General features: G+C 37.4%; 1 protein-coding gene across 4 annotated transcripts in view; it reads right to left on the bottom strand.

The window, feature by feature from the left end:
* The window catches only part of PDE4D (phosphodiesterase 4D), a gene marked incomplete at its 5' end in the record, with an annotated part of 1,452,651 nt that overhangs the window by 210,628 nt on the left and 1,224,318 nt on the right, over nucleotides 1-17,705 (bottom strand). For all 4 annotated transcript variants that reach the window (XM_080803360.1, XM_080803363.1, XM_080803361.1 and 1 more), the window contains one exon: nucleotides 16,662-16,853. In XM_080803360.1, coding sequence (XP_080659486.1) covers nucleotides 16,662-16,853 — 192 coding nt within the window. The remainder of the gene's footprint in view (nucleotides 1-16,661; nucleotides 16,854-17,705) is intronic.

Genomic DNA, 17,705 nt, shown 5'->3' with positions numbered 1-17,705 from the left:
AATATTCATCAGATAAAGCTAACTATTAAAATAGTACATGAAGAATTGGGTTCACTGAGTACAGATTCATAGGGATGTTGAATATTTTATGTTGTTACCCTTTTAAATTAAAATCACAAAACTATGGTTTCAGACAATAAAGGTATTATAGAAAATATAGTTCCCAAGTATATTTTGTGAAACTAAATTATGTTTTTCCATAGATATCATTTTTTTTTGTTTTTTGTTTTTTGGGTTTTTTAAGAGTTTATTTATTTATTCGGCAGACAGAGATCACAAGTGGGCAGAGAGGCAGGCAGAGAGAGAGGGGGAAGCAGGCTCCCCGCTGAGCAGGGAGCCCGACATGGGACTCTATCCCAGGACCCTGAGATTATGACCCAAGCCCAAGGCAGAGGCTCCAATCCACTGAGCCACCCAGGCACCCCCATAGATATCATCTTTTTTTTTTTTTTGAGATTTTTAAAAATTATTTATTTATTTGACAGACAGAGATCACAAGGAGGCAGAGAGGCAGGCAGAGAGAGAGCAGGAAGCAGGGTCCCTGCTGAGCAGAGAGTCCGATGTGGGGCTTGGTACCAGGACCCTGGGATCATGATCTGAGCTGAAGGCAGAGGCTTTAACCCACTGAACCACCCAGGCACCCCAAATAAATAAAATCTTTTTTTTAAAAAAAGAATATAATGATCTCTTTAAAATTACTTATGAAGACATTATGATTTTGGTAAACTCCCAGTAGACATTATACCACTAATAACAAACAAACAAAAAAAAAAAAAAAAAAGAAAGGAAAAAAATGTGCTTCATTTGTATCAGATTCACCTGATGATATTGCTTCTCTGTATCACTTGGCCTTTTAATTTAGAACTGGCTCCACTCTAAGCCAAATGAAAAAAAAAGTAAGTAGTACCCAATTTATGGAACCCCAAAGAATGAAGTTCCTTTGTAACAAAAGCAACCTCTGCCAGACCTGAATCTGATTTTCCTCTTTGAAGCTACTGCCATATAGAATTCAGGTAGTCCATTACCATAGAACTTGGTCCTGTGGTCAAAAGTCACAACTACTAAAACCTGCATTTTGGCAGGAATGCTCAACATTTTACTGAGAACCCAAAATAATGTAAATTAGTATAAAGCAAAATTAAAGCTGTTCAGAATTGTATAAGGTAGTATCTTCCAATTAGAATTTTTTCAGTGTCAAATTTCAAGCCACACTTATGTATATTTGTATATATAATTTTATGGTATTTTGATAATGCTAACTTATAATTATCAGTCATCAAGTTGGAATGTTTACTCTAATTGAATAGCACCTTTGTATTTATATTCCATACCAGCACAAAAAGGAAAAAAAACCCACAAAAACTTACAGCTCTTTCCTCAAGTTTAACAAATAAGCTAACATAAATACAGATAAGGAGAACCTGGGTGACCTAGTCAGTTGATCAGTGGACTCTTGATTTTGGCTTAGGTCATGGTCACACAGTCTTGGGATCAAGCCCAGAGCTAGGCTCTGAGATCACTGGTGAGTCTGCTTGGGATTCTCTCTCTCCCTCTGCTCCATCCTGCCCCCTCTCTCTATAATAAATAAATCTTAAAAAAATAAACAGGTCAATGAGGCCATCTAAGTTCTTAAGTTTATGGAGGAAACAGTCTTATTACTTTTAACCCCTTCTTTGCCCTTGCATTGTAATTTCATAATATATTTGAGTGATAAATTGTTCTGAAGTCTTTTTCACTGATGCCCTGTAGAATAACTCAATGTCTTACTAGTTTTAGCACTGGAGGCCTTGTAATATGTTACCATTTTTTTTTAAATTTCTTAAATTGGGCTTTCAATATAATTATTTTAAAAAATCAGAGTACAAATATCCAACAAAATTGTAAATAATAATGGTAAAAATCACAAGGAATGATAATGATTGTAAAACAATAATGATAACATTTATTGATTACTGTGTGCCAGGCACTGTGCAAAGCACTTTACATTGAGTATCTCTTATTAAAGTCTTTTTGTAGGTGAGGAAAGGAAAACCTAAGGACAAAAAGTCACATGCCTGTGGAGTGATAAGGCCAGGATTCAAATTTGAGCAGCACGACTTTGGTGGGTCTGTACTTAAATACTGCAAATCTGTACCTGTACTATATTTATCATTGCCAAAAGCAAATTTGAAACAATGCCTAACCTCTAGTACATTTTCCATTTCATGAAGGTGATAAGTCTGATAAAGGTAACAAACAGAAATTACATAAAGTGCAAAAAATAAAAAAATAAAAAAACCAACCAAACAAACAAAACCACCCATAAATACCAATGACTTACAAAACATAACAAGGTTCACCTACCTACTGATTTGCATGTCCTTCCACCCAAAAATAAAATAATAAATGCAATGAAATGAAATGATCTTTAGTTTCTAACCAGGTGATAGTTCTGGCTGATAGTTGAAGACCATATGTCCATATGCAGAGTGTAGCAAGACTGTATGCATGCTGTATGTTACAAAGTCCTCTGAAGATGGCATTTATGTTCCTATACATTTATATATATAAACATATGTAAATGTGTGTGTGTGTGTAATCGTTAGGGAAATTTTCTGGGCTCTCTTTCCCTGGACATAAGTATGTTGGTTTTCTACCTCTCTACTTCAAATAAGAGGGAAAAATGGTATTGTGAGAGAGAAAACCCACCACCATCCTCGTTAGCATAAAGAGAATTTACTTTATTATTTTCCTGTATGACTCAATGGGAAAAAAAGTCTTTACACTAAAACACTGTTTAGCATTTTACATTTTAAGGACTATTTCATATGATTAAACATTGTCTAATGTGTCCATACAGACCCTGCATTCTGGAGTGCGGTAGGACATATATAGGAAATTTCTGTGCCTTCCTCTTAATTTTGCTCTGAAATTGAAACTCCTCTAAAAAATAAATATATTTGCTCTAAAATGCTCTAAAATTAATATATTACATATATACATAACTTTAGAAATGGATGTGACATTAGAAGTTACTTAGTCTTCTGAAATTTAAACCATTTGCTAACTTCTTACTCACGTTTTAAGAATTACAGCCAAGACTGATACTTGACCCCCCAAATTCTGAAAACTCCTCAATATTTTACCCACATGTGCTTTTCTCACATGCACTGATGATAAATGGAAGTGGAGTTAATGCATCCTGAGTAAAAATTCTCTAGTCTGAAGTATTATCTCTTCATTTGTCATAAAACAAAAATTTAGGCATCATTAGAGAAGGTACATGATATCAATCAATGCCCTCAAATTTGCTAGTTAGATGATGGTACCAAAAAAAAGACAATCTCTTTTTAAAATTATGTGTCAAAACCTTTTCCAAATTTAGTAAGTTAAAAAGTATGTATAGATACAGTCACTAAACATATTAATTATTTTGTTTAATAAAAGCCACTACAATGGAGGGATTCTCCCAGGGGTGTGGATGTTAACAAATTACCTCCATTGCTTTGAGTGAGGACTTTGTGGAGGGGGAGGAGTGAAGGGAGGGCTGAGGACTCAGCAGGCTTTCACGAGTACCTTCACTTTGTGTTCTAGGAACAGGTTCTTCTTTCACAGAAATGTATCTCATTCAACTGTCCCATTCTTAAGGTCAATGACCCTGACCTCTTGTTTTTTTCTCCAGGATGGGTTTTAGGAAGAAAGATTTATGGGGAGCTAATGCAACAATTTTCAAAGATCTTCGTGTGGTAAAAGGATTCGGGAGATTAAAAAGAAGGGCATAATCAAATAGAGAAGAGTGAGAGCAGTACCGTTTTATGCATGCCTACTATGTGCCAGACACTGTGTCCTACTGGCACAAAGTATTTAATTCTGATGACTGTGCATTAAAAGGATGCTCATATTCCCATTCTAAGATAAGGAACAAGGCTCAGGGAACCTAAGTAAGTCAGTTGCAGTCATGCTCTTGGCAGGTGGTACAGTTCAATGGTTTCCAAATGCCAAGCCGAGAGCTGGTGCTCACCCAACAGAACTTGTCAAAATAAAAACAAACATGGACCCATGGGGTGAGGTTTCAAACAAGGTAAACAGATTGCTTTTGAAAACTCTCCTTCATTCTGAGATCATGTCCTTTCTTTTTTATTGAAATGAAAATGCCCTTTAAAAATAAAGTGATTGTGCATATTGACAAGGATTTTCTTATTAATGTCCTTTACATGGCAAAGTATGTGCTCTATAACCCCTGGTCAGTCTCCTGGGTAGTTTTTGGAAATCCTACTGGGTCATGAAATCCCAAGGCACGGCAATGTGTAGTGTAGCTGGATTTAAATGCAGGCTTTTAAAATAAGTATTTTGTTTCTACCACATCGTGTTGCTTTCTGCTTGCTTAATGAATTCAGACTAGTCAGCAGCCTCATAGTAGCACAAGTCCCAGACTTGGAAACAGCAACTACCCAAAGAAATTTCAGAGAAGATGGAAATATTACATATTCTCTATCCATGCTGTCCAAACCAGTATCCACTAGTCACATGTGGTTACTTAGGACTTGAAATGTGCCTAGTGCGACTGGGAAATTGAATTTTGCTTTTATTTAATTTTAGTTAATTCAAATTATGTGAAGGTCACATGTGGCTAATGGCTATCATGTTAACCACTGCAACTCTTGAGTAATCTTTAGAGAACTTCAGTTGCAAGTCTTCTGAGGGAAGACAATCTTTAACATAACTGAAAAAAAAATGTATCTACTCTAAGTGTGGAGGCAAAAGAATGATGTATTAACATAACAAAAATTCCTGATTGCTTGGCAAAGGCTCTAAGTTAAAAGATTTGCCCAGAAGCCCATCAAGATTCTCAATCCCTTAAGGATAAATAGAGATTTCAGCTTAATTGTTTTACTTATTTATTACATTCTCATCAAAAGGCTGTTGAACCTGCCAGCAAATGCCAAATCATTGATCAAAATCATTATGTTCAGGGTCAAAATACCTGAATTCTAATTCATGGGGTGTGCTTGTGTGTGCAGGCATGTCCTCAATCACATGCAAGGCACAATATTTTTGAGCAGAATTTTATGATTTCTAAAATTGAGCTTATGGGGGCACCTGGGTGGCTCAGTGGGTTAAAGCCTCTGCCTTTGGCTCGGGTCCTGGGATTGAGCCCCACATTGGGCTCTCTGCTCAGCGGGGAGTCTGCTTCTCTTCCTCTCTCTCTGCCTACTTGTGATCTCTGTCAAATAAATAAACAAAATCTTTAAAAAAAATAAAATAAAATTGCACTTATGATAGTTTCCTTAGTTTTCCTAATATGATCGTTTCGAGGACCAAGCATTACATTTCCTGGGAGAATTTTCCATCACTATAAAGACTCTACGGATGCCAGACAATTTGAAGAACATATTCCTACTCTGTATCCTTTTAAGCAGGTACCATTACTTGTCAAGAACTAACGGTATATACTGAACTCCACAATTTACTGAAATCTAGCCACAAAGGAAGGAACATGGTAGACCTCATGAAACAAAACTTGAACTGATGAATGCAAGGTTTGTTTTGGAATCTTTGAAACAGTGTTTTGTCACTTTGCTCTTGTGTTTGAGGAATTGGATTTTAGACAGGCTATCTGCCTGGTAAATGATGAATCCCTTTCCTCAAAAAACAGTACAAAGACAGGCTACCTGTCAACAATGCAAAACAAACAAAAGAGACCCCAAGAAATAGTGACACGTGTTAGAAATTTTACCTCATCTCTATAGTAGGTGGAAAAAATGAATAGAAACTCAGTGTATTAAACATAAAGATTACATACAAAAAGACATGTGTGTCAACACATGTAACTAACTCTATGATTTAATGTGAAATATTTCTTTTTGTCAACTGCCTTCTCTTTAGTTTCTGTAGAAATGTATTCATAATTGAAAATAATAATGATTGGATGACAGTTTTGTTTTACTGCACTTAAAAAAGTTGCCACAGGGACCTATAGATAACTCATAAATTGTAATACTTGTTTTCTGAATTTCTTGGCAAAACAAAACAAAACAAAAAACAAAAATCAAACAGAGAAAAAATAACCAGCCAAACAAACACAACTGTCCCTGGTGCAGAGAACAAATTCAGCTTGAAGTTGTCTAAGTTGCAAAGAAGGACTGGACGTTGAGACAGGAAAACATGAGATCTGTGTATAGCCTTGTTCTCCCTGGAAGTGAAACAATGAGCTGAAAGGTCTTGGTTTGGGGACCATTCATAACCATTTACAAGAAGACAACCTCATCGATTGAATTGCTTCAGTGACTCTCTGTTGCAGGGCAACTCCCACATTTGCCAGAGTGCACACAGCTACTCTCTTTTCTGCTTTTCACTTGTCTGCTTCCAGTGAGAAATTGTAGAAACTGACATCTTACAAATGTCTAGACAGAACTGTCCACTAATCAATGACAACATGTTTTTCTGCACCAAGGTTAAGAAAATCCGAAGACAATTAATGGAAAGCTGACACAAAACCAGAGAGAAACTGCAACAGAAAGGTGGAATAATTGCACTATTTCTTTAGCAAATCTCACCTGAGCCACACAATGAAGTGCCAGGAATCTGATAGAAAAGCCCAGTGTTCGATATTCTTTATTTGGTTTTTCTGAAGAAAAAACATGGGTCTGGTTGAAGGCTTTCTTTGTCTGTTTTTGTAATAGTATATCTTTAAATGTCTCATACTGCATGGGTTTAGTAAGAATGAGTTATGCACACCCCCTAGTACATCTTATCTCAAGAAACACATCCCATAAACATTTACTTTTTCTTATAAGGCTCAGACAACAGTACAGAAGACATTGAGAACAATTCACCAAGGAACTAAGACTGACAAGCAAAATAAATACTTAAAGTCACTGATATGGTAGTGAAAACAGGGGTATATACACATAGGAATCTTAATATTGACTGGGTAAGTCTCCTTTTCTATTTAGAACTTACAAAAAAAAGGACAGGAATTCATGATACTAACAAAAGTTTTTTCTTGTTTTCACGGGCCCATAGCTTCTTCCAACAGTACCCTGGCATGGAGTGGGCACTGTCAATATTTGCTGAATGAGGAAAAGCATGACACTCTCATTTAAAAACGCACTAAGTAATACACTCATTTTTTGGAATGTGGTGGAAGACCCAGATTGGGCACCTCTCTCAGGAATGGACTATCTTCTTTCTCCAAGCCTGTCACGAACTGCCCATTCCTACCATCCAGCATCAAAATTTAATATCTAGATAATTTTCATTTTCTAATACACTGCTGCATGGTTTCATTTCAGTCCTCCTGAATACACAGGAGAAAGAGCATGGGGTTAAGGAAACAAATGAGAGCCACCAGGTCTGGGGTCCACAAGCAAAAGAACTAGAATTTCTTTCATAATGGCCATCTGCCCCTTACGAGTCAAGAGACAGGGGAGCCAATAATTTCAACCTGAGTCACTTACCAAGGGCCACTCTGCACTCACAATGGAGAGCTACTGTGCTAGTTTTTCTTATTGAAAATGGTTTTCAAAATTTCCTAATTTTAGTTAGTTTATTTTACTTACAAATTGCTCTGAGGGGTTGTGTTCTTTGCACACACTGAAAAATAAGTCAGTTCCTCTTTGACCAAGGTTGATCTACGTTTGCTCTCAGGCAGGGGTATGATGACTCACAGAATTGTGGGGTGATCACTTTTTTTAAAGCTACATTTTCATCTCAATTTTTAAAAAGTGGATGTTACCCTTTGTTAAGTACTAAGTCTAAGGTAAAAGTATTGCTGCAGGGTGGCTCAGCGGGTTAAGCCTCTGCCTTCGACTCAGGTCATGATCTCAGGGTCCTGGGATCGAGCCCCGCATCAGGCTCTCTGCTCGGCAGGAAGCCTGCTTCCCTCTCTCTCTGCCTGCCTCTCTGCCTGCTTGTGATCTCTGTCAAATAAATAAATAAAATCTTTTAAAAAAAAATTGGAAGTTTAAATAGCTCGTCTTCACAGTGCCTTTTTCTCTTAGGTATGGGAATTGAGGAAACTCAGGTGACTATTTTTCTGTTTCTTTTTTTTTCCTCCACAATTACATCTAGAGTCCAAATACCAAGGAACATACAGGATCTGAAGGAAATTCAAAAGGAAAATTGCTTGCTAAATATTAGACAAAGTCCCTGGAGGGTGTAAAAGAGTAATCTTATCCTAGAAATAATGAATTTTTTTGAGAAACAGAGTGTGTGGTGGAGGGGGAGGGGCAGAGGGAAAGAAAGAGAATCTTAGGCATGCTCCATGCCCAGTGCAGAGCCCAATCTGGGGCTTGATCTCACAACCCTGAGATCATGATCTGAGCCAAAATGAGGAGTCAGATACTTACCCAACTCAGCCACCCAGGTACCCCAGAAATAATGAATTTTTAATGCTTGGCCATTCTCCTTTTCTTTTTTCCACCTGCTTTAAGAACTTTTCAAGACTAATATTTACCTCTTCATGTCCCCTAAAACCTCAAAATATATCTATTACTTTGACAGCAATAATCAAGGGGGATTAGAACACATAACTTAATTAGTTATTTAAAAGACTGGAGCAGGGGCTCCTGGGTGCCTCAGCCAGTTAAGCAGCTGCATTCAGCTTGGGTCATGATCCGGGGGTCCTGGGATCGGCCCCATGTTGGGCTCCCTGCTCAGTGGGAGTCTGTTTCTCCCTCTTCTTCTGACCCTCATCCCCATTTGTGCTCTCTCTCTCTCAAATAAATGAATAAAATCTTTTAAAAAATAAATAAAAGGGGCACCTGGGTGGCTCAGTAGGTTAAGCTTCTGCCTTTGGCTCAGGTCATGATCTCAGGGTCCTGGGATTGAGCCCCACATCAGGCTCTCTCCTCAGCAGGGAGCCTGCTTCCCCCTCTCTCTCTGCCTGCCTCTCTGCCTACTTGTGATTTCTCTCTGTCAAATAAATAAAATCTTTAATAAATAAATAAATAAAAGACTGGAACACAGTACAGTGACACCCAAACACACTGACACCTTCTTGTTGGAATAATACATTAAATTCAACTCCTTAGTTTTACCCTATGTCATTAACAAACATGATCATTCAAAATGTCAGAACATTAACATTTTATTTTTATGATTTTTTTAAAAGCATGAGATTAAAAACATATAATATGTGTACTTGACTGGTAATTTTAATTCCTTAATTCAAAGATAGAAGAAATATGTTTAACTACTTTATAAATATTATTTTTCAGCATTGATGGGACTCCTGTTTTTTGTGTATTTTTTTTTCTTATTTTTGTTGTTTTGGTTTCTTGAGACAGAAATAAAATGACCTCAGTGACTGGACAAAGAAGTGGAATTTTTTAAAAAGAGAAGAAAAAATGTAGCAAAGAAGGTATTATAGTAGCTGATGACCCAAGAATACTTGGCCAATAGAGTACGTGGTATTTACTGGTTAGTGTTAGTATCTGTCTCAATTCTCTATAGTAATAATAGTAATAGTGGTCAACCCACTGGGAATGGGGGAAAAAAAAAAGCCTGGTTTCTCTGGCTCATTACCAAAATTATACTGACTTTTGACAATAATAAAAGATTTTTTCTACTTGGGTCCCAACAGAATGAGAAATGGAACAAATTCTCTACTCTAGAGCTTATCAAGAAGTTCATGGCTTTGAATCTGTCAAGTTGTTTTTTTCTTTCTCTTAACACAATCTCTCTTCACACAGACATTTGATCTAGCTCCAATCCTAAGGACATGTATAAACACCCTAACAGAGAAGTTCTCAGGCTTTCTCAGTTCACAACACTCTTAGTTTCTCAGCAATTGTTTATGGCACGTCATTGGCCAAAACAAATACTGAATAGTTCCAAATATTGAGTAGTTAAGTCCAAACTGTTGAATAAGGTTTTGTCACAACAGTTCAGCGCCTTCTGAGGACTACACAACTTCTCACTTTGGAACAAGATTGGACACTGACTCCCCTCTATCCTATTCTATGATGATTTTTGTGCAGCACCTGCTTTTGATCACAGCAATCATCAAAAACTCAGTTTGGCAAAGTGATGGTATCACAGAAAGAAAAGTAATGACCTAAAGTCGAAACTGGGAACTATGTCTAGTTATTGATTCCCCAGGTGACTGACAGATGTTTTGATGTCTCCCTTAATATATCCCAGGCAGCCATGTGAGTTCTTGTGGTGCCCCAGGGACCTCAGCACATGTTTTGATAACCTTGGCCATGGTCTTGTTACTTTCACCCCATGGGTGATGGGATGAGAACCCCTTAGTTGAGAAAATTCAGGAATTAGGGCAGAGATTATGTGACCATGACACCTTTCCATGTTAAGATCATGTTAGAGGATTCTCAAATGGTAAATTAAGGTTAAGAAAGGAGATGGACTCACTGGTATAATAAGATCTAAACTTTAGCTAGGCAGGACTATAAACTGTTCATGCAGATCCTGGGAGGACTAGAACTTTTGTAATACAACGTATCTTCTTTCTTTCTTTCTTTCTTCCTAATGATTTTGCTTATTTATTTGAGAGAGAGAGGGGGAGAGAGCACAGACAGTGGGAGGGGCACAGGGAGAAGCAGACTCCCTGCTGAGCAAGGATCCCCATGTGGGGCTCGATCCCAGGACCCTGAGATCAAGACCTGAGCCAAAGGCAGAAGTTAACCTACTAAGCCACCCAGGCACCCCTTATTTTTCTTTCTGGAGATCCCCTAGTAAGGCCAAGTAGGAATAATGTAACCTGTAACTGAAGAGATGAATAGACACATAAACAATCATACTTCCTTTTTCAAACTTAGGACTAGAGGTGATACAGTGTCCTTCTACTCAAGAAGTGAGGAAGAATGACTAGGACTGAAAAACTCACATGAGGGGCTCAAGAGGTGGTGAGGGAGTTGCTAACTGCGAAAGAAAGGGTAGTAATTTGAGAAGTGGATGAGAGAAATGCCCATTACCTGAGAGAATGTTCACATGTGGCTAATCAGTGGACTGATCAATGCAGTCTTGAACTTCTATAGGATGCTGGGGACTAATGAGCTAGACTTCCAGGTGGGCCCCATTTTCTATGGTACGTCGAGTCTACTCACCTCCTTCTCATTGCCCATTCTGCACCTTTCCTCCCATCTTCTACATATAGAAGTATCTAAGTATGCATAAAGAGCTACATTCCTAGCCTCTGGATTTTCTATGTTAATGTTTATTCAGCAGAAACAAAGGACTAGAGGGCCTGTTATCCTGGTGAACTGAAAAACTTTTTAACTAAAGTGGTTTACCAAGCAGCTTGTCTTCAATAAACTCATAGCTTTTTTGACTAAATTCTATTTGTCTTGTCTCTGATAATTCTGTTAAAATTTCCAGGGTATCCATGTATTTGCAAATACAAACAACATTACTTACTGGAGGGAGTGCAACAAGAGAAATAAGTGTTATTCAGAAGTTAAAACAATTTTAAATGCATTCTGAGGAAATTTAAGAGGGAAAGAGCTGCATATATTTTATGTAATTATTCATTTACTCTGTGATTTTCTTCATGTTTCTTCATGACAGCATTTGGGCAACCTTCTGCTACACAGTCATTTCTATAGTTATAAAATACTTCTTACTAATAGTGGTAGTTTAAATTCACTTTTCATGTATTTATATCTCCACTGTACTTATGCTAATACTTAAAATTTTCCTCTTTCTTATTATTCTTGCTATGGGGGACACACTGAACAAACTAGGTGGCAATCTTCCAAGCAGAAGTTCCAGAAATTTCTCTTTTGCCTTATATAAGCCAATTTTTTAGGTGCTAAGTTTAGCCTCATCCTATAGACTTGTATATATTTTCCATGAGTCAGTCACATATTTTTTATGGCTTCTTTGACACATTTGAACTTTTATTTAATTTGTTTTTAAAGATTTTATTTATTTATTTGACAGACAGAGATCACAAGTAGGCAGAGAAGCAGGCAGAGAGAAAGGAGGAAGCAGGCTCCCCACTGAGCAGAGAGTCCGATGCGGGGCTCAATCCCAGGACCCTGGGATCATGACCTGAGCTGAAGGCAGAGGCTTTAACCCACTGAGCCACCCAGGTGCCCCGAGACTTCTATTTCTTAGCCGTCTGTGCTACAACAGTTCCCAGCACTTCGTTTATAATGACATTACCAAGATAATGTTCTAGAAATGATCAAAATGTTTGCCGTGCTTTTAAAAAAGTTTAAGCTCTAAGGACCTTGGATCTCTTAATTATAAAATAGAATGAAGTTCCTATCCATAGGACTATGCAGAGTATCAAAGTATCAGACTGCAGATGTGGAAATACTTGCCAAATGAAGGGTGACATACACAGCCAATGATAGTTATTATGCCCATTATTAGTCTTATTTTCTCCTGACGTCTCCACTGTTTAACTAGTATCTACTTATAGAAGAGAGGATGATGACATCCTGTCTATTAGGAAGCAATGATTTTCCATCTCACTTTCTCAATAAATTAAACAATTATATTTCAACTTAAAGAGCATTTAAAAGTTCTCCAAAACATTTTATTCACATAGATAATCACTGACCTTCACTGCTACTATTTGTACTTGAGGTTTCTAAGGGGTTTTCTCAATGGAAACGTTAACTGGAACAATAAATATAAAATCATCGAAAGTGATTAAGATATATGATGATGTCATTCCCTGTAAAGGACAGTTGAATTACAGACACTGAATAATCTTCCTAGCATTATCAGGCACTAGGTGAGATAAGAAAATAGAGGTTTAGGGACGCCTGGGTGGCTCAGTTGGTTAAGCGGCTGCCTTCGGCTCAGGTCATGATCCTAGCGTCCTGGGATCTAGTCCCACATCGGACTCCTTGCTCCGCAGGGAGCCTGCTTCTCCCTCTGCCATTCTGTCTGCCTGTGCGCTCGCTCTCTCTCTCTCTCTCTCTCTCTCTGACAAATAAATAAATAAAATCTTTAAAAAAAAAAAAGAAAATAGAGGTTTACATGTGGCCACGTGTGGAGTCAAATGAAGAGAAGGCATAATCCTTTACGTATAGAAGATATGTGTACTATCAGATTAAAGACTAACATGGCAATTATTTATTCTATTCACTTTGCTTCTCAGAGAAACTTGATCTTCCTGGCAGAAAGTATGCTTTCCAGGAACCTATAATCTTATTGATCTAATGTAAATATCCAGGGGGAATGAGAAAGCTGAACATGTCAAGACACTTTTTCAAAAATTTCTAGAGTTGTATCAAGGCCTGATTAAATTTGTCATTCTTATATGAATCCAATCAGATAAAGAAACTCTTGAATAGGTATAGGGAAAAAATGAGCTCACCTTTGTAAGTTTGCTTTGGAAAGAAAATACCACTTAAATATGAAATATAGACTTTTCATAAAATGCATGGAATATTTAATCTTTAGTAGAGGGTCTAAGAGAAATAATCTATACACTGGTATCCAAAAATCAATTTACTAAAAGTTAGAAAATAGATGACATCACTTGTCTATGACTTTCCCGAAATTAATCCCTTTACTTGAGCTCATGATGTCTATTCTTGTCAGCAGCTATAGCTCCATATTTAATGTCCCCTCCTTGCCTCAGTTCAAGTGTCCTGAATTCAAAGAAATTTTTCCTTGAACTTAATTCTCCCTGAAGCAGCATTAGTCCTCTCTCCCCCTTTAACTTGTCAATTTTGAAAAAGAAGCTTGCATCTGCTGATATCTCTGCTTTGAATTCACCCCTCAACCCAGTGGGCTTCTAGTTCTATTATCTTCACTTGGCTGTCAACCCAAACCTAGCAATTACAGAAGGTAAACTCGTTCTTCTAATTTCTCCTCATCCTCTGGACAGTCGTTTCTGCTCTCTGTTCTTGTCCTTTAAGTGTACTCTCATTTTCCATAGAGTTCTATCCTCATCATGTAAAACCCAAATTCATTATCCATTATCTGCCATCATGTTGTCCACTCTCTATCCTGTGTTCCTCATGTCAATGTCAGCACTCACTTACATGTTCAGGGTGAAAACTTCAGCATTCTTTTTGATTCTCCTACCCCCTGGCTGGCTGTCCCCCAACACACACACACACACACACACACACACACACACACACACACACAGACACACACACACACACACACAAGCACACGCCATTTTCTAAGCCTCCTGCCACTAGACCAACTTCATCCCACCTCCATTTCCTTCACCTGGGCCTGTATTATGTTTAGCCAACTTTCTTTCTACAAATTTCAGAATGATCTACTTGCCTATAGACCCTTCACTCTCGATAATCATTTAACAACAGAATAATCAGAAGCAACACAAATAAGAATATAAGCATGACAAATCCCTGCTAAAAACCTCTGAGACTCTCAGGTCCCATAGACTGTATTCAAATCTTCTTCTATCCTGCCACATTTCACTATTGATATCAACCAGACTGTCACTATTTAAGTGAGCCATGATTTTCTAGGCCTCAGATTATGCAAATGTTGTCCCTCTTAGTTGCCTTTCCCTGCCTGGCAAACTGTCCTCCTCCTCTCTCTGCTCCCATAATTTTGAGTGTGCCTCAAGGACGGTGCTCACCATTTTTTATTATAATGGTCTAAAACGTCTGCCCTCCTACTATCTGCAGATTGGCAGCTTTGAATATAACATATTTGCTCACTAAGTTTACATTTTGTGTGAATGAGTAAATGAGTATCTCAAATTTCAAAGGTGAGAATACGGGACAAAAATAACATAGGACAGGGCCATTGGGAAAAGAAAGTTGTTTTGGGGTGAAGAAGAATGGACACCATTGTCCACATTATACACTGAAATAATGATGGCTATATACTAATAATGAGCATAATAGTTGACTAGAAAGTATAAATTCCCAGAAAGCATTTAAGTGCTACAGATCTGGAGCTCAACTCAGGTTGCAGGACCAGAGATACTGAACAGTATGTCATCTGGTGAAAGCTGAGAGTTGAACCCATACGGAGAAGAGTTTTCCAAAGCACAGACTAGAGGTAAGGGGCTATACTTTGGGGAAATATGTTGCAGGGTAACAAAAGATGCTGGTGAAGGGGAGGTTTGTGAGCAGGAAGGAAGAGAGACCACACAGCGATGAAGGGCAGGAAATGAGATGTACTTTGTATTTCCTCTAATGACAAGCACCATTCCTTCCACCCAATGGGTGACTGAGAAATATTACTTAAATTAATGGATCTTCTGAGGTAAATAGGAATGGAGATAGATTTCAGAATATCAAGGCAATACAACATGGTAAGGAACCAGAGACAACAGATGTAGATCTGTGGGATAGAGGCAGGAGGATGGGGAGACTCAGCCCTGACTGAAGAAGTTTCATTGTCAAAAAGGCAGAGAAAAGCAAAAGTAGATTGAACATTTTTGGAAAGATGGTCTAGATCTGTGCTTCATGAAAGGCACTTGTACCTGTAGCTCACAGGGACACACATTAGGGCTTACATGTCATCTTTCCCAGAATGACTAGAACTGAGACCTGTCATTCCATGAGATGACTAGTTAACTGAGATGAAGAAGCCTGTCTTGTAGTTTTCTTGTATCTCCTGCAGGGCCTCAAACAGAGATAGCTACAAAATTGGAGTTTAGTAACAGTATTTGAATGAAAATGCCTGCAGTTTAGTTGTTCATTCCTGAAAAAAATATACTATCATCATCTTACAGCTATTAATAAAATGACAACCAGAACCACAGCTTGTGAGAAATGGGTAAAACACAATTTCATTTTTAGAGCCTCATCTATACCTATTGGGCATACGATGATCATCTGTTGGCAAACCAAGGATAACACTGGACCCTCAGGGACCCCATTAGACACCATCTAATTCCTATATGATGAATTGCAACTTGTACTGAGTTTTTGAGATGGTGTCATGAAAGACGGTGAGTGTTATTGAACAAACGTCCAGATGCAAGAGGAGGAAAGTGGAGACAGAGACTATACAGGGGCAGAGTTACAAATAATAGCACAGCTACCGAGTAAGAGTACCTTCCTATTTAGGAGCCTCCAGAAATCAGAAAACTAATGAACACTACAGTAAACACAAAAATGGAGTGTTCTGAGAAAATGAGTTAACAGTGGTATAGGATCTGCAAACTTGCTTATCAGTTTTAATTATTCTCCAAGCTGTGCCATGTCTTAAATGACATTCAAATCTGCCCAATGTTTCCATGTTTGCCTCTAGTGATTAATATTCCAAAAATGGCTAAATTTTAGCAAAACCCTCCCAATATCTCTCAAGTGATATGGCAAACCAGTGCAAACATCTATACTGTACATCACTGAGATATATTCAAACTGTTATTCAGTCTATTATCACAAGGTTTTCAAACTGAGTTTGAAGCATTTTGAAATATCAGAAAATACTCATGTGGCTAGGTAGCTACAATTCAGGTCCTGAATATAAGCTAATATTTTAAGTATAAATGTTTCCATTAAAAATTTTATTCTCGCTTTTCTCAGATAATGTATTCTCTGGGAAAATAAATGTTTCTTTTCAAGAGGGACAAGGTACTCAAGTTAAATCTACCATTTATCTTCAGCTTATGTAATTTTACTCACTGTTCTCTCAAACACAGAGAATGATGCAGTTAAAAAAATATTATTGGTTTTATTATGTCACCAACTGACCAGATGAAGGTACCTGATTTTCTATAGACGTTCCATCTTCCTTTTGCTCATCATTATACTTACATATCACTGGCAATGGAGGAGTTCCGGGACATAGACTTTGGAGACAGGTCATAATCGCTGTCAGATCGATACAGAAAGGACTCGCGACGTTGACTGTGGACAAAGTTTGCTTGGAGAATTAGCCCGGATCCTGGGCTGGTCATGGGATCCAAGGGACTCCGTCCCGCAGATGTGCCATTGTCCACATCAAAACTGTAAAAGAAGGAGAAGGAATAACATTGCTATAAAAGCTTGCTTGCAGATATTTTAGTAAAGAGAGATTTCAGTTCAGGAAGTCAGAGTGAAATCCACTATTAAGAAGTGATAATATTAAGACACACAAAAGTAAAAAAAAAAAAAAAAAAGACACATGACTTCATATTCTTGTCTTCCTTAAGTTTAAGGTACTTTTGTTTATCAGCTAGATATATTTCACTGCTATGCATAAGTAGAAATATAAGAGATACAGGAGTGACTCCTGGTTTAGTTTTTCTCAGTTCAACTGAATAATACTAATACCATCCCCCAAATCAGTAAATTATTTTATTATTACAATTTTTCCAATTAAGTTAAGCAACTTCTCAAACTTTTCACTGTAAGCTTTGGGAAAAAATAGTGCTAAGTATCTTAAAATATTTAATAATCTTTATAATAGTGCTACTTATTAAAACCAAAAATTTATTAATAAGTCAAATGCTTGGTATGGGATATTGTAGGGGCTTTGTTCTTTTTCTATGTAGGGTGTAATATAACATTTTGTCCACTAGATGGAGACCACCACCTTAAGGAACATCTACTGTAAATAAAGGCCAAAACTATTTTTTAAACTCATGAAAACAACCCCATAACGATTATACCCAAAATAAAACCTCACAATCTGTAGGAAGTGATTACCAAATGTTGGTACAATTATATTAACTAGTAAGTATTAGTATTAGCTTTACAGATTGAGAATGATAAAAAAAAAAAAAAGTCCCTGGTGTTTTATCACTTATTTTTATTTAAAACAAAACAAAAACAAAAACAAAAAAACTTGAGATGCTCTTTTGTTCAAAAATTAGAACT

The sequence above is a fragment of the Martes martes genome (assembly GCF_963455335.1).
Source record: "Martes martes genome assembly, chromosome: 5".
NCBI lineage: Eukaryota > Metazoa > Chordata > Mammalia > Carnivora > Mustelidae > Martes > Martes martes.
Note: the sequence above shows the minus strand (reverse complement) of the source record. Positions and strands in the feature narration are given on the sequence as shown.